At 38.9% G+C, this 27,296-nt stretch overlaps 1 protein-coding gene across 3 annotated transcripts in view; it reads right to left on the reverse strand.

Moving 5' to 3' along the window:
* Metap1d (methionyl aminopeptidase type 1D, mitochondrial) overlaps window positions 1–27,296 on the reverse strand; it is an 82,665-nt gene that overhangs the window by 12,625 nt on the left and 42,744 nt on the right. For all 3 annotated transcript variants that reach the window (XM_070020889.1, XM_070020905.1, XM_070020896.1), the window contains exons 2-5: window positions 6,232–6,389; window positions 3,897–4,046; window positions 2,209–2,357; window positions 1,497–1,539 (exon numbers count right to left, since the gene is read on the reverse strand). In XM_070020889.1, coding sequence (XP_069876990.1) covers window positions 1,497–1,539; window positions 2,209–2,357; window positions 3,897–4,046; window positions 6,232–6,389 — 500 coding nt within the window. The remainder of the gene's footprint in view (window positions 1–1,496; window positions 1,540–2,208; window positions 2,358–3,896; window positions 4,047–6,231; window positions 6,390–27,296) is intronic.

Genomic DNA, 27,296 nt, shown 5'->3' on the forward strand with positions numbered 1-27,296 from the left:
GGACCCAAAAAAAAAAAAAAAAAAAAAAAAGAGGAAGAGTACTGGCCCTGAGTGATAGATAAAGCTAGGGAACAGCAGCTAGGCCCTGAATTCAAGCACCAGTACTGCCTCCCCCAAGAGAAAGAAATAGGAAATTGTTTATACATTTTTTGAAGATTGTGTCCATTTCATTCAAGCTTCAATATTTTATTAGAAGATGACTATGGGAGATGATAAATGTAAAACCTTAAAATCAGATTCACTATAAACTAAAAATATATTAGGAAAATTTTTATTTCTAACACACTTCAGTGAAAAGCCTTAAGTGATTCTGATTGGGAAGATATCAATAGGATAAGTAGAACAAATGTTCATTTATTCTAAATAGGACAAAATGACACAGGAAATAATATCAGCAATAAAAGAATCTTTACCCATATCCTTGTACAAATTGATATGAGAAAAAAAAGCTTGAATTAATTTAAACAACTAAAATTCTGACTGAATTCAACTACTGGATGGCTATTTCCATCTCCTCATTCTCACCTAAGTTACATAGATGGATATTAAAATACTAAAAAATTCCTCATTCATAAAAACTTTATTCCTTGAATGGCACTGATCACAAACAGTTCTTATTAATGTTTACATTTTGTTTATTTAAAATCTTTTAATCTTAACTGTACAGATTTTATTTATAATCTCCAGAATCCAAAGGTACTATTAAAAATTATAATCAAAGGAACACAAGTGATCCAAGTCTGAGAATAGTGAAATACTACAAAAATTAGAAAAGAGTGTAGCTTATATAATTGAAGTCCCTATGTTAAACTACTGAGGCTTGTTATTTCAAAGAAAAAACACTAATTATTCAGTGAAAACTTCAGTCTAGAGAGAAAACAACTCTGCTTGTATATTTTGAGCTCAAGGCTTTCTATACCAGAAATGGTACACAATGTTACCTTCAGGGATTTTAATAAATCTAGGGAACACTGCTAGCAAAAGAGTTGCTGTCCAAATAGACTGACACACAGGCCAATGTAGCCCCTAATGACAGAGTAAGATAATGACAGGCCCCACTCAAAATCAGCAGGAAGAGGAAGATCAATCTTGGCAGAGTGAAGGAGAAATGCTGGCTTTCTTCGTGTTAGCTCATCTCATACATATCTAGCTTCACCAGCTGCCCAGTGCTATGGCGCTCTGCATTAACTACACAGTGGATCAATAACAATTACACCTTCTCAAAAACATGACACATAGCAGGATTGGGTTGACATTTCACTTAGGCCAACATTGATCTCAGTGCATCTGATTCCAGCCCTAAATTCAAGTCAGGCCTGAGTTTACTTGGAATAAACACAGAGTTAAAGACAAAAAAGGAAACCAGCTGCTTGCGTCTGGGGCTAGAAGTAAACAGCATTTCTACCAGTGCAGTTCACATTTTCAATCCACTTCTTCCTGTTGCTACTAGCAATTCTGAAGGTGATCAAAGACTATTTTTTATATTATTTACTCACTGTGACATCAATGTTGATAATATCTCCATCCTGAAGAGGTCGACTAAAACATAAACAGAAAAAAAAATTGTGATAAACAAATATGGTGATAGGCAGATCTCAATAAAAGGAATATAAAGATAAATAACCAATGATTACTATAACAAGCTCAATGAGTTGCAATAATCTGGAGTGAAGGAGGAATAAATGAGAAAGTGTATCTGACCTTTATCTTACATAACTTACACCACATTTTAGAAGTAGGCTATGAAAAGAACATATTGCCACTGTTTAAGAAGTGACTGTTCTTTCAAAGTATGTATTTAAGACTAAACTCAGTGTAGAGCACCTTCTTAGCATCTGCAAGGCCTTGGGTTTGATTCCTAGTGCTAGGAAAAAAAATACTTACTAGTTATGTTAAATTTATAAAAAGGAACAATGACAGTTGATAACAACAATTTGCCTACATTGAATTTTATCACTTAAGTTGCAAAAACTGAAAGTAAAGGAGATAATGCACAACTACTACTTTTGTAGATCACACTGTGGTTTAACAAACATTAAATAGTCATATTACATTCATTTCAAAGCAAAACATTCTTTGTTTTATCATAATTGATTTCAAAAGTTGCAGGTGGGTTTCACTGAACTATAGTACATTTCAACATATGCTATAGATCTTAGTTTTATGTTTTATTTCCAAAAGGAACAGTATGTTACTAAAAATGGATACCTGTCAGGAATACCATGACAAAGCACGTTGTTTACAGAGGTACAAACAGATTTTGGAAAACCTCCATAGCCTAGAGGTGAGGGATAGGCATTATGACTGATGATTTCCTGATGAACAAGAGCATCTATCTCTTCAGTTGTCATATCAACCTAAAATATAAAAGAAATTGTGTAGTGACATTTGAAGACAGTCCCTGTATTTTTTTGACTATGCTTATAATGACACTTCCATGTGAGATTGTATAAATTAATTATGATGAGCTTATGGCATAACACTGTAATTAATTATGACCAGTGTTACCATCCTCAATTGTGTTTTCTGATGATCATTTAGGTATATGGTGGGTGGTAAACACACTATTAGGAATTAGAACTTTTTTTTTTTTAACTCTAGGCTCCTCTAAATCTTTTGTGAGTCATTAAATGACTCATTTGTAGCATGAAGATTTCAGCAATATGTTCTTCAGCAACTCCTGTCTCTTCCTGGTTAGTGTTCTGGCTAATGGAAACAAATAAATCAAAGGAAATTTCAGTTTAGATAAGGCTTGAAAAATAGGTCAACTCACATCTTTTTCTCTCAGTGAAACATTACATGGGTTTGTAGCAATGACATGGAGATTATGGGTCATCATTTAGAAAATGGATTCTGCTATATTTCATAAAGATTTGATTTTCCCTAGTTTTGATTTCTTTTTTGCTAACTAAATGTGTGTGTGTTTTTTAAAAAGGTCCCCCTTACTATAGGGTAATTAATTACTTCTAAACAGGGAAAATTAAATACGTGTGTGTGTGTGTGTGTGTGTGTGTGTGTGTGTGTGTGTGTGTGTGTGTGTGTGTGTGTGTGTGTGTGTGTGTGTGTGTGTGTGTGTGTGTGTTGTGTGTTGCTGGGATCAAACTCAGAGCCCCACACATGCTAGGTAAGTATTCTACTATTTAGCTATTGAGCTAACTCCAGTCTCTGAAATTGTTTTACAAGTATATGAAAAATATATCCATGAAATACATCATAAATTATAAAAAATTCTAAAACAAAAATCTAATCTCTTATTTAACATATTTACTCAATAATTTCTGTCATTTTACATTCACATTATATTTAGTTATGCTGCTATAACAAACTTATTATATAGATTACATTGTAATGAGTTTTATCTTCCTAAATTCTATCCACTTATTGAAAAGTATATCTATATTTTCTTTTATGATAGTACTTTGTTTTAGATTATTATGACAGAACTAAATCGTGTATAGGGTGGTTGTAAATAATATTGCCATATTACCTATAGCTTTGTGTATCTGGTGTGATCTCTTGTTATAAAATAAGAGGTAAATACAAGTTAGACCAACTCCTCCGACACACAGAAATAGTTCAGGAAAAAAAGCAGAAGCTATAGGCAAAGGACAAAAGTCAAAGCTGTCTGCCATCGATCAACTTGTATCGGTTGATTTAACCTAGAATTCTATCCTAGAATTCTGCTAGTTAAAACTCAATTTGGATTTGAAGTTACCTCTTGAATGAACATATAACTTATAATTTAAAAAAACCTTTTCTCCCACTCCAAGAATCCTTAATTTTTAAAATAAAAAACAAATTAGATGTGTCCCAAAGAAGTTTTAAGAGAAAGAGAGAAAAAGAACAATGTTAGTGGTCTCTTATGAAAGTCCCACTGAAGGTTGGTAAGATGCCACCTTTAAACTCTTCCCAGCCAGGAGGAGGACATGACGGGCCAGCTGACAAGCCTGATGAAGCCCTTGAATCTGATCTTCATTCTTAACTTCTATGCTGTCTCCCCAGTCGGGTACAATGCCTGTCGTCACATAGTCTGGCTTCTTTATGTGCTTGTGGAAAAAGGATTGAAAATGAAGATCAGAACCCAAGGCATGACAATGGGATCATTTTTTCGGACACAGCCTCCTGCTTCATGGAGCTCTGCCCTTCCTGCCGGAGCACCGACCTCCAAAGCCAGTACAACAGACCCTCCAGGCTGCCCCCAGTTCCTTCCCTTGCCCTTTTGAACTTAACATTGCCTGTTAGTGCTGCTTCTGGATGGTCTGTTAACCTCACCATGCTTTGAGTCAAATTTGACTGAAGTAGACTTCTGGTCAAAACAAATAGTAGTTTTCTTTTCTTCTTCCACCCAACCCTGTTGGAAGCATATCATCACGAATGAAAAAGACCACCGAGTTTCCAATCTGCCAAATGGTTAATTAGGAGGCACTTTCTCAACACAAAGATAAAATTTGTGCAAGATATGTCTCCCAATACCCTCTCCCATGAATATATGTGAAAAGTAGACTGTCTCCATCAAAGCATTTCACACAGACACTTTCCTTCTACTTGGCAACCCAACTTCAACTGAGTTCTAGATGATAAAACAAAAAAGCCTTCTATTCTTTTTTTCTTCCCTCAAATACATAAAAAAATTACCCAGGATGCTTCAGCAACAAACAAATAGAGCCCTAAATAGAAAAAAAAACCCTCAAAACATTTGATCCAGATCACTCTTGTAGACCATCCACTTCCTTACACCCACTGGCAGTATTCAGAAAATACTATCTTACATACAGAGCTTCTTTCAGCCCCAAGGTTTCACACAGCCCTTAATAAGTTGTTTATAATAACTATACCTAAGTATTGTTGAACAAAATACGAAACAGTAAGGCTATACAGCAGTTTGGGACAGGATGAGGATGAGGACCACACTATTAGATGACAACATCATACAAAGTTTCATGCTGGATTTTACGATTTTACTTTTGTTCAGAGAGGCTTTTCTCATTCAGGTAATGGACCTGCATAGCACTGGAAGAACAGCTACCCCACCAATGTCTACACATCACTTGGTCTCTCCCAAACAGCCTACGTTCTTATCTTCATTCTGCTCCATGATCTGGTAAGGTTACAATGCAGCCAGAGGGACTACTGATATGCCATTAAAATGTCTAAAACTCACTTTACCTAGGCAGAGATGTCTTTTTTTTCTTTTATACTAAGGAACAATAATGACAATTTATGATTAATCAGGCCTTAGCCAAGCCAGGAATATACTCAGTTCTAGTCACCCTTCTGCCTCACAAGTTCTCATTACAAAAATGGACCCCTCACTTTTAGGAGGTATAACATAGTTAATCTTGATTCACTATAAAGAAGACATATTAGTAGAAATCAGGTGGAATTCTTTTTGTAACACACACACAAACACACACATATGCTATTCTCTTTCTTCCAAAATGACCCACACATCTCTTTTATATTGCATTTTGGAAAATGGAGACTTTTTATTTCTCTCTCAGAGTTCAATCATTGAAAAAAAATCAAGGTGTTTAATTTACTCTAAAGGAGTATTAATAACATGGAGCATTAATAACACAGAAAGTATAACATCAGGTCTAAAAACAATCCAGTGTATTAGTTTCAAATAATCTCTCTTGAGCCCAATTTTATAGTCAAATTTCCCCTAAAAAAGTCAGAAACTATAAATGTCTATTAAATGGTAAATGTTTAATAGCAAATTTTCATGATAGAACTTTAAAGTTTCAATCAGTTGTATGCTCAGAACTTTATTTTATAAAATTAATGTTCTAGAACTACAGAATATTAAAACTTGTGAAATCACAATTTTAAATCACAAATTAAGTTTTAAAATTCTGATTTTAAATGGCCAAGGAATCAAAGGTGCAAAATCATCTGATTAACTAGGTGTTAGTAATTAGTTAGTTGTAATCCTAACTACACAGGAGGTGAGATTTGAGGATCATGGTTCAAAACGAGCACAGGCAGGAGAGTCTGTGATACTCTTATCTCCAATTAATCACCAAAAACTCCAGAAGTAGAGCTGTGACTCAAGTGTTAGAGTGCTACCCTTGAGCATAAAAGCTCTGGAACAGCACTCAGACCCTAAGTTCAAACTCAAGAAAAACAAAACAAAATCTTATCATCTCCACAGTTAGCTTTTATCTTGATGGAAAAAACAGCTGGTAATATGAATACAGTTCCTTAGGCAGGTAATAAGTAATGCAGTACCTTAGGGACTGGATGTGCTGAAGAAACTGCAGCTGGCAAAACTATACTGTGCGAAATACCTCTTTGTCTCCGGGAAAAGAAATTTCTTCTTTGTTGACTGCTTGACTGCTTGTGTAAGTAGATACGACTGAGTGGTGAAGGGAAAATTCTGTGGCAACCTATATGAGAAATAGATGTATTTTAAGTTTGATAGTAAAGAAAAAATAACAGTGCTGTTCTCAAAAGTGTTATCAATTAAATCACTAGTCTAATCTTTTATTGACTAAAAAATAAAAATAAAAGAAGCCCTAAACAGGAAGGAAAGGAGTAGAATTCCGAGTTCCAGTGCAATAGTAACACAGCGTATTTATTAGCTAATACCATGTTTACATAAACGTCAGACAATGGAAGGCTCTACTTGAATGGGAAGCGAACATATAGAAACATCTGCGAAGCATCAGGTCTATAAAAATAACTATTCTTCTGTTGGAAATTTATGCAACAATGTCCAGGATAACCCTAGAATTTAGAACATTGTTTTGATGGTTTTCTACTCTGTAAAGTTGTTTTTTGTTTGAGAATCACAGACAAGCAAGCACTGGTGGCTCTCGCTAGTAATCCTAGCTACTCAGGAGGCTAAGATCTGAGAATGGATATTCAAAGTCTGCTTGGGCAAGAAAGCCCATGAGACTCTTATCTCCAATTAACTACCAAAAAAGCCAGAAGTAGAGCTGTGACTCTCAAGTCATAGAGTATTAGCCCTGAATAAAAAAGCTCAGTACCCAGGCACTAAATTCAGGACTGGAGAGAGAGAGAGACAGAGAGAGAGATAGAGAGGGGGGGGAGAGTAGGGGGGGAGAGAGAAAAAGGGGGGAGAAGGAGAATCACAGACAATTGCCAGCTGCCCTTCTGTCCTCCTTAGGATTACTGCTGTGTATTAAATTCTTGTGTATCAAAGCACTGTACGAAAATTCATATCATGACTGCTCAAATGGATAAAGACCTAATAGCAACAATGTAGGTATAACACAAAAGAAAACAAATATAGGGTTCTAAAATACCCAAATAGAAATTTAGAAATAGCTATCAAAATATTAAATGAATGTCTTTTGACTCAGCAATATATCACCTCAGACTTTATCCTGTGATGTTACACAATGAAAGAGGGATAAAAAATGTATTCCCATTGCAACACTAGGTAGAAAAAATTGGAAACCATCTAAATGTTTTTGAGTTGGAAACACCACCAGCAGCCCGGATGCTGTTATATTAGCGAACATCTATACAATAGAAAACTCTAGGGCCATTGAAAAGAATAAGATAAGATATCTCCATGTATTGATGGGGAAAGAGGTCAGAATACATCATTAAAAGAAAATGCTGAACAATAGGCAATAGTAGAAAAAGAGCTTACATTCTTATTTGTCTAAGTTTATACTTGCCTAAAAAAATCTCTGGAAATTAAGGCTCATCAATAGTGGTTATGCCTGGAGCGTGTGATTTCAGCAGGAGGTGGGAGCCTTTTTGGTTCATTTTATTTTCTTCTATATTGTTAGGTTTTAAAATCCATTCACTTACATTATTATTGCAACAAAAACAATAGTTAAAAAAATAACCAGGCCAAGTATGGTGGTCTGGTCCATGCCAGGAGGCAGAGATAAGGAGGTCTGTGGCTGGAGGCCAGTTTCAGCAAAAAGTTAGAGATCCTACCACAATTAACAAACTAAGTGTTGTAGTTCACACCTGTAATTCTAGCTAGGAGGAAGAACATTTAGGAGGACTATGGTCTGACACCAGCCCTGGCAAAAAAATGTGAGACCCTTGGGGCTGGGAAGGTGGCTCAGTGGTAGAGCACTTGCCTTGCATGCCTGAGGCCCTGGGTTCGATTCCTCAGCACCACATAAGCAAAAAGAAAAAAAAAAAGTGAGACCCTCTCTGAAAAGTAACTAAAGCAAAAAGGGATTGGCTCAAGTGGTGGAGTACTTACCTAGCATGCACAAAGCCCTGAGTACATTCCCCAGTACTATCAAAAACAAAACTCTCCCAAACTTACAGGTCACAACTTCATAGTATAGGTTAACAAACTACACTCCTGGCTCTTAGATAGCTAAACCTAAAACTTTTTTTTACATGTATAAATGCTAAAAATAATTGAAAGAGAGAATACTTTGTAACACATGAAATTGTCTAAAATTCAAATGTCTTGGCCTATACTAATCCTCACTAAAAACTGTTTATGGCTGGTTCACGGCTGTTGAAGTAGATGGAGTTGGGCTAGGAAGGTGGCTTAATGGTGGAGTGCTTGCCTTGCATGCATGAGGCCCTGGGTTCGATTCCTCAGCAACACATAAGCAGAAAAGGCCAGAAGTGGTGCTGTGGCTCAAGTGGTAGAGTGCTAGCTTTGAGCTGAAGAGCTCAGGGACAGTGCCCAGGCCCAGAGTTCAAGCTCCATGACCAACAAAAAGAAAAAGAAAAAAAAGTAGATGGAGTTGTCTGGTGTGACAAAGAATATAGGTATAAGCCTAGAATATTTACCACCAAGATCTTGAGAGAACTTTGCCACCTCAGTCTGGTGCATTGGTTCTGACGAGAAGGCTCCGAGGCTAACTCAGTGCCAGTGTCACTTGTGGAAGGAGACACATTCTATCTACCAATTAAAGATCTGGGCATGTGGCCAGAAACCTGGGCTTTCACCATCCTTGAGAATGTGTAGAAAGCCTAAAAACTACAGGTTTGGGGGCTGGGGAGGTGGCTCAGTGGTAGAGTGCTTGCCTCATATGCATGAGGCCCTGTGTTGGATTCCTCAGCACCACATAAGCAGAAAAAAGCTGGAAGTGGCGCTGTGGCTCTAGTGGTAGAGCGCTAGCCTTGAGCTGAAGAGCTGAGGGACGGCGCCCAGGCCCAAGTTCAGCTCCCATGACTAACAAAAACAAACAAACAACAACAATAACAAAAACTACAGGTTTTGAGTAACATTTCTGTTTCTACTGGAACCCAGTGCAAACTTGAACTTCAGATGAGTATTTGTCCTGAAACCCAACTCTATTCATAATGGCAAAGAAACCCCATGGTCAGTGATTCAGTGTCAAAAGTTTTACTCAATTCTATTATGTAAAGCTATGATACTGTTGAACCAAATGTAAAGGGTCTTGCACATGCCCAGCAGTACTCTATCACTGAGCTACATTCCCAGCCTCAGTAAGCATTTTAAACAACTCCAAATATCAGACAAAAGGCCAGAACATCTCTTTTTTTAAAACTTCATTTTTTTTGGGTGGGGTCCAGTCGTGGGGCCTGAACTCTGGGCCTGGGCGCTGTCCCTCAGCTCTTCAGCTCAAGGCTAGTGCTCTACCACTTGAGCCACAGAGCCCCTTCTGGCTTTTTTCTTTTTGCTTATGTGGTACTGAGGAATCGAACCCAGGGCCTCATGCATGCAAGGCAAGTGTTCTACCACTGAGCCACCTTCCCAGCCTTTTTTGTTTTTTGGTCAGTCATGGGGCCTGAACTCTGGGCCTAGACACTGTCCCTCAGCTCTTCAGCTCAAGACTAGCACTCTACTACTGAACCACAGCACCACATCTGGCTTTTTCTGCTTATGCGGTGCTAAGGAATCGAACCCAGGGCTCATGCATGCAAGGCAAGCACTCTACTGCTGAGCCACCTTCCCAACCTGTTTTTTTCTTTTGAGGAGAGGATCTTAGTATGTTGCCCAGACTGCTCTTGAACTCATGGGCTCAAGTGATGGGTCTGTAAGTACATACTATCACACTCAGCTTCAAAAGTTGTCTGGTAGAAGCAAGTACACATTTTTTCTCTCTCTCTCTCCCTCTCCCCCTCTCCCTCCCCACCCCCTCTCTCCCCCCTCCCCCCTCTCCTCTGTTGTGGGGCTTGAACTCAGAGCCTGGGCCCTGTCTCTGAGCTTTTGTGCTGAAGGCTAGTGCTCTACCACTTTAAGACACAGTGCCACTTACAGTTTTCTGGTGGTTAATTGGAGATGAGTCTCATGGATCTCCCTGTCCAAGCTGGCTTCAAACTGCAATCCTCAGATCTCAGCCTCCTGAGTAGTTAGGATTACAGGCATGGAGCACCAGCGCTCGGCCATATTCTTTACAAGTTGTAAAGAATAATGTTTCTCTAGCCCTAGGACTGTCAACTGATGAATAAGGGATGGATGGTATGGTATCCTAGAAAGAGCACAGAGTAGGAAATCAGAAGCCAGCACTTTGTCTTCACTCTACTCCTCCTTACTATCTGTGTGGCCTGGAACAAGTTTCTTCATTTAGTCTCAGAGAATTTAGTCTCAAAGAATTTAGTTTCAGAATTACCTGGAATAAGGAATATGACAGTGCCATGTCCAATAAACAACAGTTCCTTCAAGAATATTTAAAAAGTAAAATGAAGCTAGGCACTGGTGGCTCATGCCTGTAATCCTAGCTACTCAAGAGGCTGAGATCTGAGGATTGTGGTTCAAAGCCAGCCCTGGTAGCAAAGTCCTCGAGACTCTTATCTCCAATTAACCACCGGAAAACCAGAAGTGGTGTTGTGGCTCAAGAGGTAGAGCACTAGCCTTGAGCTGAAGAGCTCAGGGATAGCACCCAGGCCCAGAGTTCAAGCCCCACAACTGACCAAAAAAAGAAAAAAGAAAAAGCTGGAAGTGGCACTGTGACTCACGTAGTAGACTGCTAGGTTTGAGCAAAAAAGCAGCTCAGAGTCAGTGCCCTGGCCCTGAGTTCAAGCCCTAGGACCAGCACACACACACACACACACACACACACACACACACACACACACACACACACACACACACACACACACACACACACACACACACACACACACACACACACACACACACACACACACACACACACACACACACACACTTAAAATGCTATCAACACAGAGTTCTACACTTGCTTTTAATTCTGAACACTATGTGTCAATTACTGTACAAGGCACCTCACATGTTAGCTCATTAATCTTCCTAAGAACCTTGTGAGTTATTAACAACTTCTTTCTTCTTCTTCCTCCTTCTTCTTCCCTCTCCCTTTTTCTTCCTGCTCCTCCTTTTTTTCCTTTTCTTCTTCCTCCTTTTTTTTTGTGCTGGGACTTGAACTCAGAGCTTAGGTGCTGTTCCTGAGTTTTTTTTGCCCAAGGCTGGTGCTCACAGCTCTACTTCCAGTTTTGTTGTTGTTTTTGTTTTGTTTTGTAGCTAATAGGAAAGTTTCACAGACTTTCCATGATCCTCAGATTTCAGCCTCCTAAGTAGCTAAGATTATAGGCCCAAACTACTAGCTCCTGGTTAACAATTCTGCTTTCATAATATACCTTTGTACTTGAAGTGAAATGTTTTCTTACAATCTGATAAAACTCACCTTATACATACTGCCGTAAATAGTAGGTTAGGGTACCATATTGTATTTATTTCATAAAGAAAAAAAAGTCCAGTGTTTTCATAGACAAAATGAAGAAATGTATTTAAGTTATGGTACTTTTAGAAGACAACAAGCCTCCAAATAACCTGATATAGAGAAGAACTGGGGAATAGGGAGTCCTCTGCTTTGTTTATTATATTGTAATTATTATTATTATTATTTGGGTCCGGTAGTGGGGCCTGAACTCTGGGCCTGGGTGCTGTCCCTCAGCTCTTCAATTCAAGGCTAGTGCTCTACCACTTGAGCCACAGTGCCACTTCCGGCTTTTTTCTTTTTTGTTTATGTGGTGCTGAGGAATTGAACCCAGGGCCTCAGGCATGCAAGGCAAGCGCTCTACCACTGAGCTACCTTCCCAGCCCTTATATTGTAATTAATAAGTAGTAATTACATTTCCCAAATACAGAGTAAAATTAAAATCCTAGTCACTATATTCAGAAGCACAGAAATACTACTCAAACTACCTTATCTGATATAAAACACTGTAGAAAAGGTGTGTTGGGTTTTCCCTTTCTTTCTTTTTGGCCATCATAAGGTTTGAACTCAGGACCTTGTTCTTGCCAGGCAGGTGCTCAACCACTTCAGCTATACTTCCAGCCTATTTACTGAGGTGTGTGTGTGTATGCGTGTGTGTGCACACGTGAACATGTGCATGCATACACACATGTGTACACACCAGTTCTAGGGCTTGAACTCAAGTACAGTGCTCTACCACTTTAAGCCACAGCTCCACTTCCAGTTTTCTGGTGGCGAATTGGAGATGAGAGTTTCAGACTTTCCTGCCTGGACTGGCTTAAAACCAGAATCCTAAAATCTCAGCCTCCTGAGCAGCTAGGATTACAGGCATGAACCACCAGTGCCTGGCACCCTAAGCTTCTTTTGCTCAAGGCTAGCAGCACTCTACCACTTCAAGACACAACTGCACTTTCAGCTTTTTTTTGTAATTTAGTGGACATAAGAGTCTCATAGACTTTCCTGCCCGGGCTGATTCCAAACTGTAATTCTCAGATCTCAGCCTCTCAAGTAGCTAGGATTACAGACATGAACCACTGGCACCTGGATCTTGAGTTTTTATTATATTACTTTGTTTTGTAAAAAGCATAGCTGATAACTTAAACCTACATTTAACTTGCAAGTTGCCACTACTTTCAACATTACAATGAATTCAGTGATGGATGTCCATCCTGAGATAGCAACAGAAGCTTCTTTGCACTGTCATCCACTCAGGTGCTACAGCGCACGCTCTTCTGAGAACAAGATGGGAAAACAAGTTGCAAGTATATAGTAAGTACTGAAAAAAGCAAGTGGATTAATGTGAAGTATAGGGAATGTCAGCAGAAAACCACCTGAAACTTCAGCAGAGTAGGGGAACACAGAGCAGCAAGGGGTTGCTTGTGTTGAATTGATCTTAAAAGAGATCATCATGGAGAGAGTTGATACTGCTGATTACCTCACAGAAACTTGACATAGGGTTTAGTAGGCAGTAAATCTACATGTCATTTTATTATGTATATGAGAATATTTACTGTTATCAATGGTAATAATAAGAATTATTATCTGTGTCACAAAAATGCTATCAAAGCCTAGTTGAGCTGAATACTGAAAATTATAGGCAACTGTTTCTTTCACCCCATGGAAGAGCATACTGTGAAGCCTGAATGTCTACTGAAATTACTATATGTCCTCGGGATCCTGTCGTACATTTTTCATACTTTAAATTTGTAACTGGAGTGTAAATCTAGGCTATGGGTTTAAATATTTTTGTATTCAGTAATAACATCAATTTCTAAAAGCTGTCTTTTATTTACCTTAACAGATTAAGTCTAAAAGGGGAGACTACAGAATTCAAGTATGCTGGAAAGAGGAATGCATTTTAAATAACTAATGTTTGCTGCCCACAACCTGCCCTGTATTTATTGGCCTCTTACTCAGGGTCCATTTTAATTGTTATCTGCTCATGCATTCTATACCACATAATGAAATGCTTCCATTTCACCCACTGAGACCTGGGTTTTCATGTGCACCTTTACTAATGACCCTTAGTTAAGCCAATTTTACCCTTGAAAATGTGAGTTTTCTTTTGGTCAACAAGTATTTTTTTATGGGAGAGGTCTGAATCAATTTTCAAAGGGACATTATAACATGCTCGTTATTGTAAGCAGTTGTAAAACAGAACAAAGTACATTTGTGCTGAAGTGTGGGCTACCAACACCATATTTTTCATTACACTCTGCCCAAGAAGCACTTTCACCCTGCAGCATGCCATCAATCCTCAGTTACACTGCATTTCAGAGGGATCAAATATCCGGTAGAAAACAACACAATAAAGTAGCCTGGAACTACTTTACATTAGCTAATAATGTCAACCAGAGATAATATGTAATTTAAAAGACACCCTGTAAAATGTCTTGCTGAATATATTTTTTCATAATGATCAGCAAATGCCAAAGTCTAGTAACAAAACTATTATTTATAATATATTAACATCTAATTGATTTTACAAATGGAGGCAATTATTTTGGATGAAGCGAGGAATGCCTGCCAGATTTAAATGATTTATGATTACCAGAAGAGAAAACAACAATGTTTTGCTAATTCATTTTCAACTGTGGCTCTTACACTCATTGATGATTTTAATTTTAAGTCAATTGATTTACTGAAATAATATATTAACTTTAATAACAAAAAAAACAACTTACTTTGTGATAGCAATCTAATATATTCTTTTACTGTTCAAAAATGTTGCTTCCTACAGAACACTCACAGAGGACTGTACCACAGAGATATATTTTTAAAGTGCTGATTTAGAACCAGAAAAAGATCACACTTCATGAACTCCAAACAATTACCCAGAGTAAGAGCACTAGTTCTTAAGAGTGCTGTGTACTTCAGGTCTAAAAGAATACTGCAAATGCATCTCATCCTTAGATTTCTTGACCTAAAATACTGACAGTATGCTTGAAAGGTTTCATAGTTTGCACAAATGTTGCAAAAGAAGAATTAAATAGTTTGAATCATTTAAAAACTCTTTTATTCTTTTGTAACAGAATATTAAGAGGTATATGTTTCAAAAGTAAATGAGAAAAATCACAGGTTCCTTCCCATTTCAAGGCAACTAGAAAACAGAAGAGAAGCACCCCCCCCTCCCCCCTCCCCCCCCCCCCCAGCCCCAGGAAACGCCTCAGTCTGAAGCAGATACTGATTTGGGCAAAACTAAAGGATAAGAGCCCTTGAAAGTCAACAAAAGCAAATTCATTCTGTTGACAGATGTTGATTACATTAATGCATCAACAAGCTCCCCTAACTCCCAATTAAAACAAAACAAAAAGCAATTAATATCAGGCTACTATTCACACACTAAGGACAAACTTAAGTTTTTGACCAATCATAATAAACATTATTAAATGTTTCCAAAGAGTTTCAGTTCAGTTAAAGACAATTCTAGTGTGTTCTTAGCTGGGGGCTTCTCTAAACAGTGGTTTATTCATTCCTATGGACATGTCTGGGAAGCCAAGCTGGGCATGTCATAGACCCCTTCCTTACAGGGGTTAACTGCTCTGGCTGCCAAATAAAATACAGAGCAAGCCATGTAATTATGGAGACAGTCAAAGGGCAGGCTCTATTTTGAAATCTATTTGCACAGACAAGGTCTTCCAATTGAACTTACAGGAAACAAGCTGGTAAAGAGCCTCCTTTTCCCCAGATGCTTTCCACACTTTTTCTCCAATTCAGGAAATGGTGGATATGGACACCATCCACCACTGCTTCCTGGATTTCAAGCTAAGATGCCATTACAGAGAGAAGAATGGATCTGTTTCACAAACCTTGTATGAACAACTTTGGGAGGCCTAATGAACAGCATTTGGAAACTGACTCTGGATGACAAAGTGTTTATCAAACATGCCTAAAAAGGATGCAGACATAGTTGGTATGCAGGTGTTAGAAAACAGTTCATTTTCCTTAAAACTCAATATAGAGCACATAGTTGAGTGTAACATACACTGGCACAAATACTTGTCTGAAACAGATTCTACTTGACGGCCAACAGAGTTGTCCTTATAGTTATTTATATCTAAGGCAGATACAATAGTCACAAAGATTCCACAGATATAAAGAGGCAATGTGCAAAAATATTTTAAGTGATAAAAAGACATTTGATGCTGAAATGTTTATCACAGTCATTTAATGCTCTAAGTTAGCCATTTCAAACAGGGCTGGTCACCACTAGTAATAAAAGTATTCAAACAAAGGTGAGGAAGATACTACTCTGTGGATATCAGAGCCATCACAAAGCCTGGAGTTCTGATTCCAGCAATGATGACTGGAAAGTCAGTCATACTTAGAGCATTTTTGAGGAAAGGAAGAGTGCTGGCCTGGGGGTACTCCCTACCAATAATAACAACATTCAAGAATGGTGCCTAGGTCAGAGCAAAACATGACCTTCCTCAAGGCTCAATCAGGAAATTGGCTGTATGCTGCATCCCTCTGCCTTTAAACAAATTCATTAATAGCAATGTATAAAGCATAGTAACATCAGTGAACTTACAAAATGGCTAGAGAAGAGACTTCATTTTTGATTCTTTAGAAAAGCTGAATCTGGTCATTTGTAATTATTCATTAATTTATGCCACCAGAACCTAAGGACTTATATTTAAAGAAATTTAAAGTTAAGCGTGCATTAAATATAAATATATATTCAGGCAATAAATGTTAAATTCAGGCAAAAAATGTTAATATATATTTGTTTCAATACACTACCAAGATCAATAAATATTTCTGCTTAATAACATGGATTAATGTTTATGAACCTAGAGGAAAAACAATTCTTTTAAGCTGGCCCACTGTGTTAAGGGAAGGAAGCCAAAGGTAGTAAGATCTCAAAGTACAAAACTAAAAGCAGATCATTTGATGGTCAGTGGAAATTACACACAAATGATTAATAAGATTATTATGATTTTTTTCAGTTAAGATAAAAATATTTACTTCAAAATTCGTCTTCACAAATAATAAAATATTGCATCACATTGAAATAGCATATGCTTAACAAGTTCCATTGTCTCTCAGCTAAAGTTTAGAGAAAAGCAATTTTTTAGCATTTTAACAATACATACACTCAGGCAACTTCTTAGACAAAGAAATACTGTATCCTTCCAGGAGAAATAAAGAGGCTGTTTATTAGAGTCTGGTTAAAATGTAATAATTCATTCCAGTTGAGCTTTGTGAAAAATGTCATCAAAATATCATTTTCTTTGCCAGATTTTCTGGATGCCATAATATCATTTAAATACAGAAGAGAAGACAAGCTCTGATCAGAGTAGAAGTACAATATCAAAATGAACCAAAACCAAACGCCTTGTCAAAGTAATCGGAAAGAGTTTCACCCAGTCTTGTACCTAGGGAATGCATGCTTCTCGCTTCTTGGTTAGCACAGAACATCTGGCAAATTTCAGCTTTCCAAAGTCTCTTAAAAGAAACATTCCTGTTACTTCACACACTTCCTTAAGGAAAATAGAACAATTTTATATTAAGGCACACAAATAGGAACCAGAAAGGGCAATTTCACAGAAATCACACATAGAGTTCAATTTTAGAGAATGTCCATATAAAAACACCATGAGTTAAAATATTATATAGTAAGAAGGTGCTTTTTAATTCTTTTTTAAATTTTATTTTATTGTGAAGATACAGTACATAGGGGTTATAATTACATGAGTAAGGTAATGAGAACATTTCTTGTCGAACATTGTTACCCGCTCCTTTCACTTTTTTAATTCTTAAAAAATCAACTATTCACAAATACTAGTCATGTAAAATACTTCTCAAAATGTTAGTTTGGATTAAAATACCCAATAGCAGAAGATGTGGGAACTTACAATTTATGATCAAAGGCACAGATTTTTTTTGTGTGTGTATCAGTCCTGGGGCTTGAACTCAGTACCTGGGCACTGCCAATGAGCTTTTTTGTTCAAAGCTAGCATGCTACCACTTCCAGCTTTTTGGTGATTAATTGGAGATAAGAGTCTCATGGACTCTCCTGCCCGGGCTGGATTCAAACCATAACCCTAAGATCTCAGCCTCCTAAGTAGCTAGGATTATAGGTGTGAGCCACAAGTGCCTGACAAATCTTATATTTTTATCTCTAGCTTTTTGGTGATTTTTGAATTTGAACTCAGGACTTTGCACTTGCAAGACAGGCACTCCACCACTTGAGTCATACTCCCAGCTAAAGGCACAGTTTTTTTGTTTTTTGTTTTGTCTTTGTTTTCTTAAATTTTAGCCAGTTGTGGGACTTGACCTCAGAGCCTGGGCACTGTCCCTGGGCTTCTCTTGCTCAAGGCTAGCATAGCACTCTACCGCTTGTGCCAGAGTGCTACTTCTGGATTTTTCTGTTTATGTGATACTGAGGAATTGAACCCAGGACTTCATGAATGCTAGGCAAGCACTTTACCACTAAGCTACATTCCCAGCCAAGGCATAGTTTTAATATGAACACTTTAAAGTTGCAGTAAAGCATTTGAAAAGAGCGTTATTTTACTCTTAATTTTATAATAATATCAGTTGAATTCTATATGGAATACTGTTATACATCTTCCTCCTTCCTTCCCCGCCTCTCTTTCTCTCTCTGTCCCTGAGCTTTTTTGCTCAAGACTAGTACTCTACCACTTGAGCCATAGCTCTACTTGCAGCTTTTCTTTTTCTTTTTTCTTTTTGGTAGTTTTGGAGATAGGAGTCTCATGGACTTTTGTGCCTGGGCTAACAATTTTCAGATTACAGGGTGAACAACTGGCACCTAACCCCTTCTCTTGCTTGTTTTATTTTTTGGGGGGGAGGGTCAGGTGTGGGGCCTGAACTCTGGGCCTGGGCGCTGTCCCTCAGCTCTTCAGCTCAAGGCTAGCACTCTACCACTTGAACCACAGCACCACTTTTGGCTTTTTTCTTTTTGCTTATGTGGTGCTGAGGAATCGAACCTAGGGCCTCATGCATGCAAGGCAAGCGCTCTACCACTGAGCCACCTTCCCAGCCCTCTTGCTTGTTTTTTTTGTTTGTTTGTTTTGCCTATAACTCTGGGCCTGGGAGTGCTCTACCACTTGAGCCACAGCACTACTTCCGGTTTTCTGGTGGTTAATTGGAGATAAGAGTCTCATAGACTTCCCTGCCCGGGCTGGCGTTGAATTGTGATCCTCAGATCTCAGCCTCCTGAGTAGCTAGTATTACAGGCATGAGCCACTGGCTCCCAGCTGCCCCTTCTCTTTTTTAATAATGTAAAAATGTCAGTGTCTAGATCAAAGCATGTAATTCAGGTTGGCCTCAAACTTGAGATCCTCCTGTCTTAGTCTCCTGGGTGCTGAGATTACAGGTGTGCACCATCACACTTGCTTACTTCCTTTACTTTATATAGAGTTATTGCTGCCTAAGCAAACAATTGTCAATAGTTCGGTAGCAAGCCAAGTGCCAGTGACTCATGCCTGTAATCCTAGTATAAGAAAAACAAGCAAGCGGAGCGCAGGTGGTTCAAACCTGTAATCCTAGCTACTCAGGAGGCTGAGATCTGAGGATCACGGTTCAAAGCCAGCCCGGGCAGGAAAGTCTGTGAAACTCTTACCTCTAATAAACTGCAGAAAACCGGAAGTGGTGCTGTGGCTCAAGCGTTAGAGCACTGGCCTTGAGCTGAAGAGCTGAGAGACAGCTCCCAGGCCCAGAGTTCAAGCCCCACGAACAACAACAACAACAACAACAACAAAGAAAGAAAGAAAGAAAGAAAGAAAACCAGCAAACAAAAACTTCAGAAAAGTTTTTGTTGCTGTTAATGTTTTATCTTGCTGGTACTGGATTTTGAACTCAGGGCCTAGGCGTGGTCCCTTAGCTTTTTTGCTCAAGGTTGGCACTCTACCATGACTGAGCAATAACTCCATTTCTGGCTTTTTGGTGGTTATTTGGAGATAAGAAATTCATAGAGTTTCCTACCCAGGCTGGCTGCAAACAGAAATCCTCAGATTGCAGTCTTTTAGATAGTGTGAGCCACTAGCTCTTGGCACAACAGAAAGTCCTTAACTCCCAATTCCTGCAGGTGGAGCAAGAAATATTTTTTTCTCCTCTATTCTTTCTACTTTAACCCTCTTATACTAAAATAAATCCTTTCAACACCCCCCCCCCCCTGCAGTCCTGGGGCTTGAACTTGGAGCCTGGGTGCTGTCCCTGAGCTCTTCATCTCAAGGTGAGCACTCTACCAGTTGAGTCACAGCACCACTATTCTGTTTATATTGTATTGAGGAATAGAACCCGGGGCTTCATGCATGCTAGGCAAGCACTCTACCACTAAGCCACTAAGCTACAAAAACTTTTTTTAAAAAAATCAGCAAAAAACAGGACTTACAGTGTGGCACCAGCTAGAGCACCTGCATAGCAAGAATGGGCCTAAGTTCAAGCTCCAAAAAACAGTAACAACCTTTTGTTTTTTGCTTGTTGTGGGGCTTGAACTCTAGGCCTGGGTGCTGTCCCTCAGCTCTTCAGCTTAAGGTGAGCGCTCTACCACTTGAGCCACAGAGTCACTTCTGGTTTTCTGGTAGTTAATTGAAGAGTCTCATGAACTTTCCTGCCCAAGCTGTCTTTGAACCATGATCCTCAGATCTCAGCATCCAGAGTAGTTAGGATTAGAGGTGTGAGCCACCAGTACCTAGCTACAACGTTGCTTTCTTTTTAAAGCACAAACAAAGCAACAACAATAACAAGGAAAAAAAAACTGTAGTAGCAATGCCAAATGCAAACCTCCCCCCAAAACCCAAATCTTACATCATACTACATTCCTGATGTCTTTACTGTACAATTACAAATAACAGGTAGAAAACATTTGAATACAAATCTTATGGTATTATTTGGACAATGTGGAGGATTTTTGTTGGTAGTATTACCTTGTATGGCGGTCACTAACAACCTAAAAGAAAGCCAAAGCTTCAGGAAACAATGTATCTCCTACATTGGGAAGTTGAGATTACACAGATTCAGAACAACAGAAGCCAAGATTATTCATCAGACAGTTATTTTCAACCAGAAAAATAAAGAGAAAGGACATAGAAGCCTTTTTTAGTAAACGAGAAAAATTCAGATTTTCACAAGGCAATCCTTATGTTGTCACTTATAATCTTGTGTTCAGTTCAACTGTGTAGACTCTGTTAATCATATGAATAACTATCACCCCACAGTTTAGGCAATAATGTAAAAATGTCAATGCTGCCTGCTTTTCTCTAATCATATATATGTATATAAATTATATACGCATATAATTTATTATTATTATTATTGCCAGTCCTGAGGCTTGAACTCAGGGCCTGGACACTATCCCTGAGCTTCTTTTGCTCAAGGCTAGTACTCTATCACTTGAGCCACAGCATCACCTCCGGCTTTTTCTGTTAATGTGGTACTGAGGAATCGAACCCAGGGCTTCATGCATGGTAAGCAAGCACTCTATCACTAAGCCACATTCCCAGCTCCCTATGTATATTTTAAAGATATGAATTTTTGTTCTCAGGATTAAAAATTAAAACTATTACTACCACCACCAACACAATGTGTATCTTCTTCATCTGTATCTAGAAAACTGCTTGTCATATCTGAAACCACAGCAACACTTGAAAACCTTTGCAGCTCAACACTATTCACACTTAGAGAAATGACAGATTCACAGTGCCTTTCTTAGATTAATGTTTTCAATATTGCCACAACACTAAAATATCTGATGTATAAAATATTTAAAACTGTCAAATGTGATGTGCATGAAAGCACTTACTGAACTATACCAGAACATTACAAAATAAACCATGCCCAAATGCTTAGTAGAACATGGCCAGTTTGTGGGGGAAAAGGAAGAAATAGTGTGGAATTTAAAAAACACTTTTTTTGGGGGGGGGGCCTATAAATGCATCTTGGTATTTTCTTCTCAAAGATGTGCCTTCCTAATTATATTTACTTGATTTCTTGTTTAATTTGGGTGTTCTCTGAATACTAACTGGTTTACTTGAATAGGCTAGTTGAAGTATCTAAGCCTTAGTTTCCTTGTTTGTTAATAGGAAGTAAGCAGGTTGCTGTAATAATTGCATGATAGAATAGATAGAAAGCAGTACAAGGAAACTCAATAAATGGTAATTGCTACCACTGGTTATCTGACTGTGGGAAGAGGTCACTCTAAAATGTACTAATCAGTAGGTAGAAATCAGCCTGAATTTAAAAACATGCTTCTAGGTAATACACAAATAAGAAATTCACAAAGTAATCATGAGTTCCTAGATTGGGTCCTAGAGCTGCTAATTAAAAGCCATACTATTAAAAGCACGGTGCCTCTTCAGACTTTATCAGAGCCATTCTGACCACCAAATGAGACTTTAGATGTACAAACACTTTATAAATTAGGCAGCATCTTATGATTGTAGTGTACTGAGAAAATACAAGCTTTTTTTTTTAGAATTCCTGGTGGTCTCTTGTTAGTATGGAGATGCTTACTTGTGAAGTCTAAAGAAAATCTCTTTCAGCCGGGTCCTGGTGACTCATGTTTGTAATCCTAACTACTCAGAAGGCTGAGATCTGAGGATCACGGTTCAAAGCCAGCCTGAGCAGCCTGAGTCCATGAAACTCTTATCTCCAATAAACCACTCACAAAACCAGAAGTGGTGCTGTGGCTCAAGCGGTAGAGCACTAGCCTTGAGCTGAAGAGCTGAGGGACAGAGCCCAGACCCAGAGTTCAAGCCCCACGGCCGACAAATTAAAAAAAAAAAAAAGAAAAGAAGGAAAAAAAATCTTTCTCTGTCTGTCTGTCTGTCTCTCTCTCTCTGTCTCTTTTGTGGGGCTTGAACTCTGGGCCTGCATGCTGTCCCTGAGCTTCTTTGTGCTTAAGGCTAGTGGTCTACCACTTAGGCCACAGTGCCACTTCCAGTTGTTGAGTGGTTAATTGGAGATAAGAGTCTCGTGGGGACTTTTTTGCCTGGGCTGGCTTCAGACCATGATCCTCACATCCCAGCCTTCTGAGTAGCTAGGATTACAGGTGTGAGCCACCAGTGCCTGGCTAGAAAATCTCTAATTTATAAATGCAAAAGATCTTGGCTTTTCTATTTTTTCAAGAATCATATCCTTACAAAATTTTTTTCCTTCCTTCCTGGGGCTTAAACTCAACCTCAGCAATTTCCCTGAGCTTTTGTGCCCAAGGTTAGCACTCTACCACTTGAGTCACTTCTGGCTTTTTGGTAGTTTATTAGAGATAAGAGTCATACAGCCGGGCGCTGGTGGCTCACGCCTGTAATCCTAGCTACTCAGGAGGCTGAGATCTGAGGATCGCGGTTCAAAGCCAGCCCGGGCAGGAAAGACCGCAAGACTCCTATCTCCAATAAACCACCAGAAAACTGGAAGTGGCGCTGTAGCTCAAGTGGTAGAGCGCTAGCCTTGAGCTGAAGAGCTGAGGGACAGCGCCCAGGCCCAGAGTTCAAGTCCCACGACCGACCAAAAAAAAAAAAAAAAAAAAAAAGAGTCATACAGACTTTCTTGCCCAGGCTGACTTCTAACCATGATCCTCAGATTTCAGCATCCTGAGTAGCTAGGATTACAGTCAGAATCCACTGGCTGCATATTCTTTTAAATACAATACTATATAGGATAAGAGTAGTTCTTAAATTGTGCAGAGGATGGGATAGGAGAGTCCATATTATAGAAATATTTCACCTTGCAGAGAAGTAAAGTACACTATCACAATTTTAAGATTAAAATCCAAATGCTGTTATCTAAATTTACTTATTTACTTACTCATTTATTTTTGCAACACTGGGGATTGAATTCTGAGCTTTGAGCATGCTACGAAGCACTCTACTACTGAGCTAAAGCCCCAGATTGGAATGCTGCTGTTTGTAATCTGTTACTAAATAGTATCCACTCAATGTAGTGACTTGGCCACAAAGCATTACGTTTTCCTTGGTAACTTGGTGTGCAATCTGTTTATGAGAAATATTCTAGAACTCACTAAACATCATTGTTTAAATGTACTAAGAAGTCTTCTTTGCATAAAAATCTTGTTTATTAAACACTGATACAGGAAGAACTTATTTACATTTCAAGCACTACCAACATACATCATTTATGACAAAAAAGGCAAGCACTCCATAAGAAATGCTCAATCACTGTCAATCATCAACACTAAAATATACATAAACCAAAGCACACTGTGTGAACTGTATTAAATTCAGCTAAACACAGAATTACCAGCAGAACAAACAAAAAAACAAATAATTACCAGTGACTCACAGACCTATTTACACAATCCACAAATAACTTGGAAAGGTGTAACCATGGAAACTCGATAGCCTAAATTCAGTGCCTTTAAATTGGGCATTTACTTAAATGCTGTGCTAAGGATGTCCTTACAAAATTTAAATATTTCAAAAGTTGTCAAAGCTTATCTTTGTTATCAGATAATTGATCAAAATAGTTTTAACTACGAATTAGTTGTCTTTAAAATTATTCAAATCCTAGTTTGATGAAACTATGATAAAAATGTCAGATTGTTTTTTTTCTAATTTTTCTAGGAAACTGTTATTTTTAAAACTACTGATTAGTAATTGAAAACATGTCAACTGTTTGCAACAAATCTCATAATAGTCAAGTAATACTAAAACACACTTTGAAAGAAAGACTTCTTAAACTCATACTGTTGCAGACAACTACCTCCTTTACCTCTAATTAGCTCTAAAGAAGAAATGTTCCTAGTTGCTTTGCTCATAAGTGATTTTCAGTGACAATTACTATTTTGAATCGTTTAATATTTAATGTTATAATTATTACTAGTGTCTTATATTTTATTTGATGGGATCCCACATTTAATGTTCAGTGTGTATTTCATTATGTACATTGGCAATGGATGTTGTGTGACATGATTTAATTGGGTCAACAGTATTTTCCTAGTCACATTAATCATCCCGACAGCTAGAATAAAAAAAAAAAAAAAAGCCTTGAAAACTAAAACTAGAGAATCCATTCACACAAGTGACACTCACCATTGGCAGCTTATCTAAGTTGTGGTTAGGAGGAAGGAAGAGTTACAGACTTCAAACATATGTTTCATTATTTATTCAGAAAGCACTCCAAGACCCCAGCTGTATTTCAGAATCAGTGAGTAGAGACATATTTCTGGGATGCCAAACTAATTTATAAAGACTTTTGGCTAGGCATCGGTGGTTCATGCCTATAATCCTAGCTACTCAGGAAGCTGAGATCTGAGAATCGAGGTTCAAAGCCAGTTCTGGCAGGAAAGTCCATGAGCCTCTTATCTCCAATTAACCACCAGAAAACCAGAAGTGGTGCTGTGGCTCAAAATGGTAGAGTGCTAGCCTTGAGCTGAAGAGCTCAGGGAGAGTGCCAGGCCCAGTGTTGAAGCCCCACGACTGACCAAAAAAAAACCCCAAAACAAACAAACAAAAAGGTTGTTTTGGGTTTTTTTGGGGGGGGGAGGGGGAGGTTTTTTTTTTTTTTTTTTTGTCAGTCATGGGCCTTCAACGCTGGGCCTGGCACTCTCCCTGAGCTCTTCATCTCAAGGCTAGTGTTCTACCACTTGAACCACAGAGCCACTTCCGGCTTTTTCTGCTTATGTGGTGCTGAGGAATCGAACCTAGGGGCTCATGCATGCGAGGCAAGTACTCTACCACTGAACCACCTTCCCAGCCCCCCCAAACTTTTTTTTTTTTGTCTGTCATGGGGCTTGAACTCTGGGCCTGGGCGCTATCCCTGAGCTCTTCAGCTCAAGGCAAGCGCTCTACCGCTTGAGCCACAAACCACAAACCACAGAAAACCACTTCTGGTTTTCTAGTGACTTATTGGAGATAAGAGTCTCACGGACTTTTCTGCCCAGGCTGGCTTTGAACCGTGATCCTCAGAGCTCAGCCTCCTCAGTAGCTAGGATTATGGGCGTGAGCCACCAGCTCCTGGCTTCCCCAAACTTTTTAATTCAAGAAGAATATAATTTGGGGAACCCAGCTCCAAATGAGGATAAACTGGGAGTTTCAGGTCAGGCCACACTGACAACTGGACGACAATCCTGCCCTTATCTGCCAAGAGGCCCTAGGAAGTGGGGTGAAGGATGCAGAAGTGGCCTTTAGAAGTAGCCACAATATACACACAAACAAATTGACTAAAGGATGGCACACTCAAGGAAGTATTCCAATGGTATTACTCCTCTGAACAATTAAAGACCAGTTTAACAAAATGAGTATCAGGAGGTTGAAACATGTTTTGTTGAGGAGGGAGGTAGGCAAGGGAAGGTGGGCAGATGAATGGAGGAAGGAGGGATGGGTAAATACAGTCATTACATTCAATGTACGATATGTAAGAATGAACTATATAACTTGAGGGTATGGATGGGCTTAGGAAAGATAGAAGAGAATAATGGAGGGGGTGACATTTGTTCTTTTTTGTGTGCCACTTCTGGGGCTTGCATTCAGGGCCTGGGCACTGTCTTTGACCTTTTATGCTTAAGGTTAGCACTCTACCTCTTGAGCCACAGCTCCACTTCTGGTTTTATTTGTGATTAATAGGAGATAAAAGTCTTCTGGACTTTCCTGCCTGAGCTAGCTTCAAACCTCGATCCTCAAATCTCAGCTTCCTGAGCAATTACAATTACAAGTGTGAACCATTGGTGCCTGGCTTTGTTTTCTTTCTTCTTTCCTTCCTTTTCTTCTTTCTTCTCTTTCTTCTTTCTCTTCCTCCCTCCCTCCTTCCATTTCTCTCTCCCTTTCTTTCTTTCTTTCTTTTTCTTTCCTACCCCCCCCTCTCTCTTTTAGACAAGAGTCTCAGGCTGGCCTCAAACTTAGGATCCTTCTGACTAAGCCTCCTAAGTACAAGGACTGTAGGTATGTGCCACTATGCCCATGCCAACTTTGTAAGGTCATCTTCCTGAGAGGGTGTGTTCTGCCCTTGGCTGAAATTGTACAGAATGAGTCTTAGAGTCTATAGGAAACACATGATTTGCTTTATTGGGTTTTGTTTTTTCTGATTAGGAAAACATAATGTGTAGTATCATTTTTATAAAAATACTAAAAACAAGCTGGGCACTGGTGGCTCACGCCTGTAATCCTAGCTACTCAGGAGGCTGGGATCTGAGAATCACGGGTCAAAGCCAGCCAGGGCAGGAAAGTCCATGAAACTCTTATCTCTAATAAACCACCAGAAAACCGGAAGTTGTGCTGTAGCTCAAGTGGTAGAGTGCTAGCCTTGAGCTGAAGAGCTGAGGGACAGTGCTCAGGCCCACAGTTCAAGCCCCACAACCGACAAAAACAAAACAAAACAACAAAAAAAAAAACCCCAAAAACTGAAAACTAAAAACAGCCAGCACCAGTGGCTACTAAGGTGACTGAGAGCTAGATTGAAGTCTGAAGCCAGCCTGGGCAGAAAAGGCTCAGAAACAGAATAGTGAATGGAAAAAGCTAAAAGAGAGCTCAATTTCCTGAGTTCAAGCCCTAGTACTGACAAAAAAAAGAAAAGAGGAGGAGGAGGAAGAGGGAGAGGGGGAGGTGGATGGGGAAGGAGGGAGGAAAGAAGGAGGAGGAGGAGCAGGAGGAGGAAGAGGAGGAGCAGCAGCAGCGCTAGTAGCTCACAACTGTAATACTAACTCCTCAGGAGATTGAGATC

The sequence above is a fragment of the Dipodomys merriami genome, unplaced genomic scaffold (assembly GCF_024711535.1).
Source record: "Dipodomys merriami isolate MVZ:Mamm:240054 unplaced genomic scaffold, mDipMer1.0.p SCAF_1, whole genome shotgun sequence".
NCBI classification, from domain to species: domain Eukaryota; kingdom Metazoa; phylum Chordata; class Mammalia; order Rodentia; family Heteromyidae; genus Dipodomys; species Dipodomys merriami.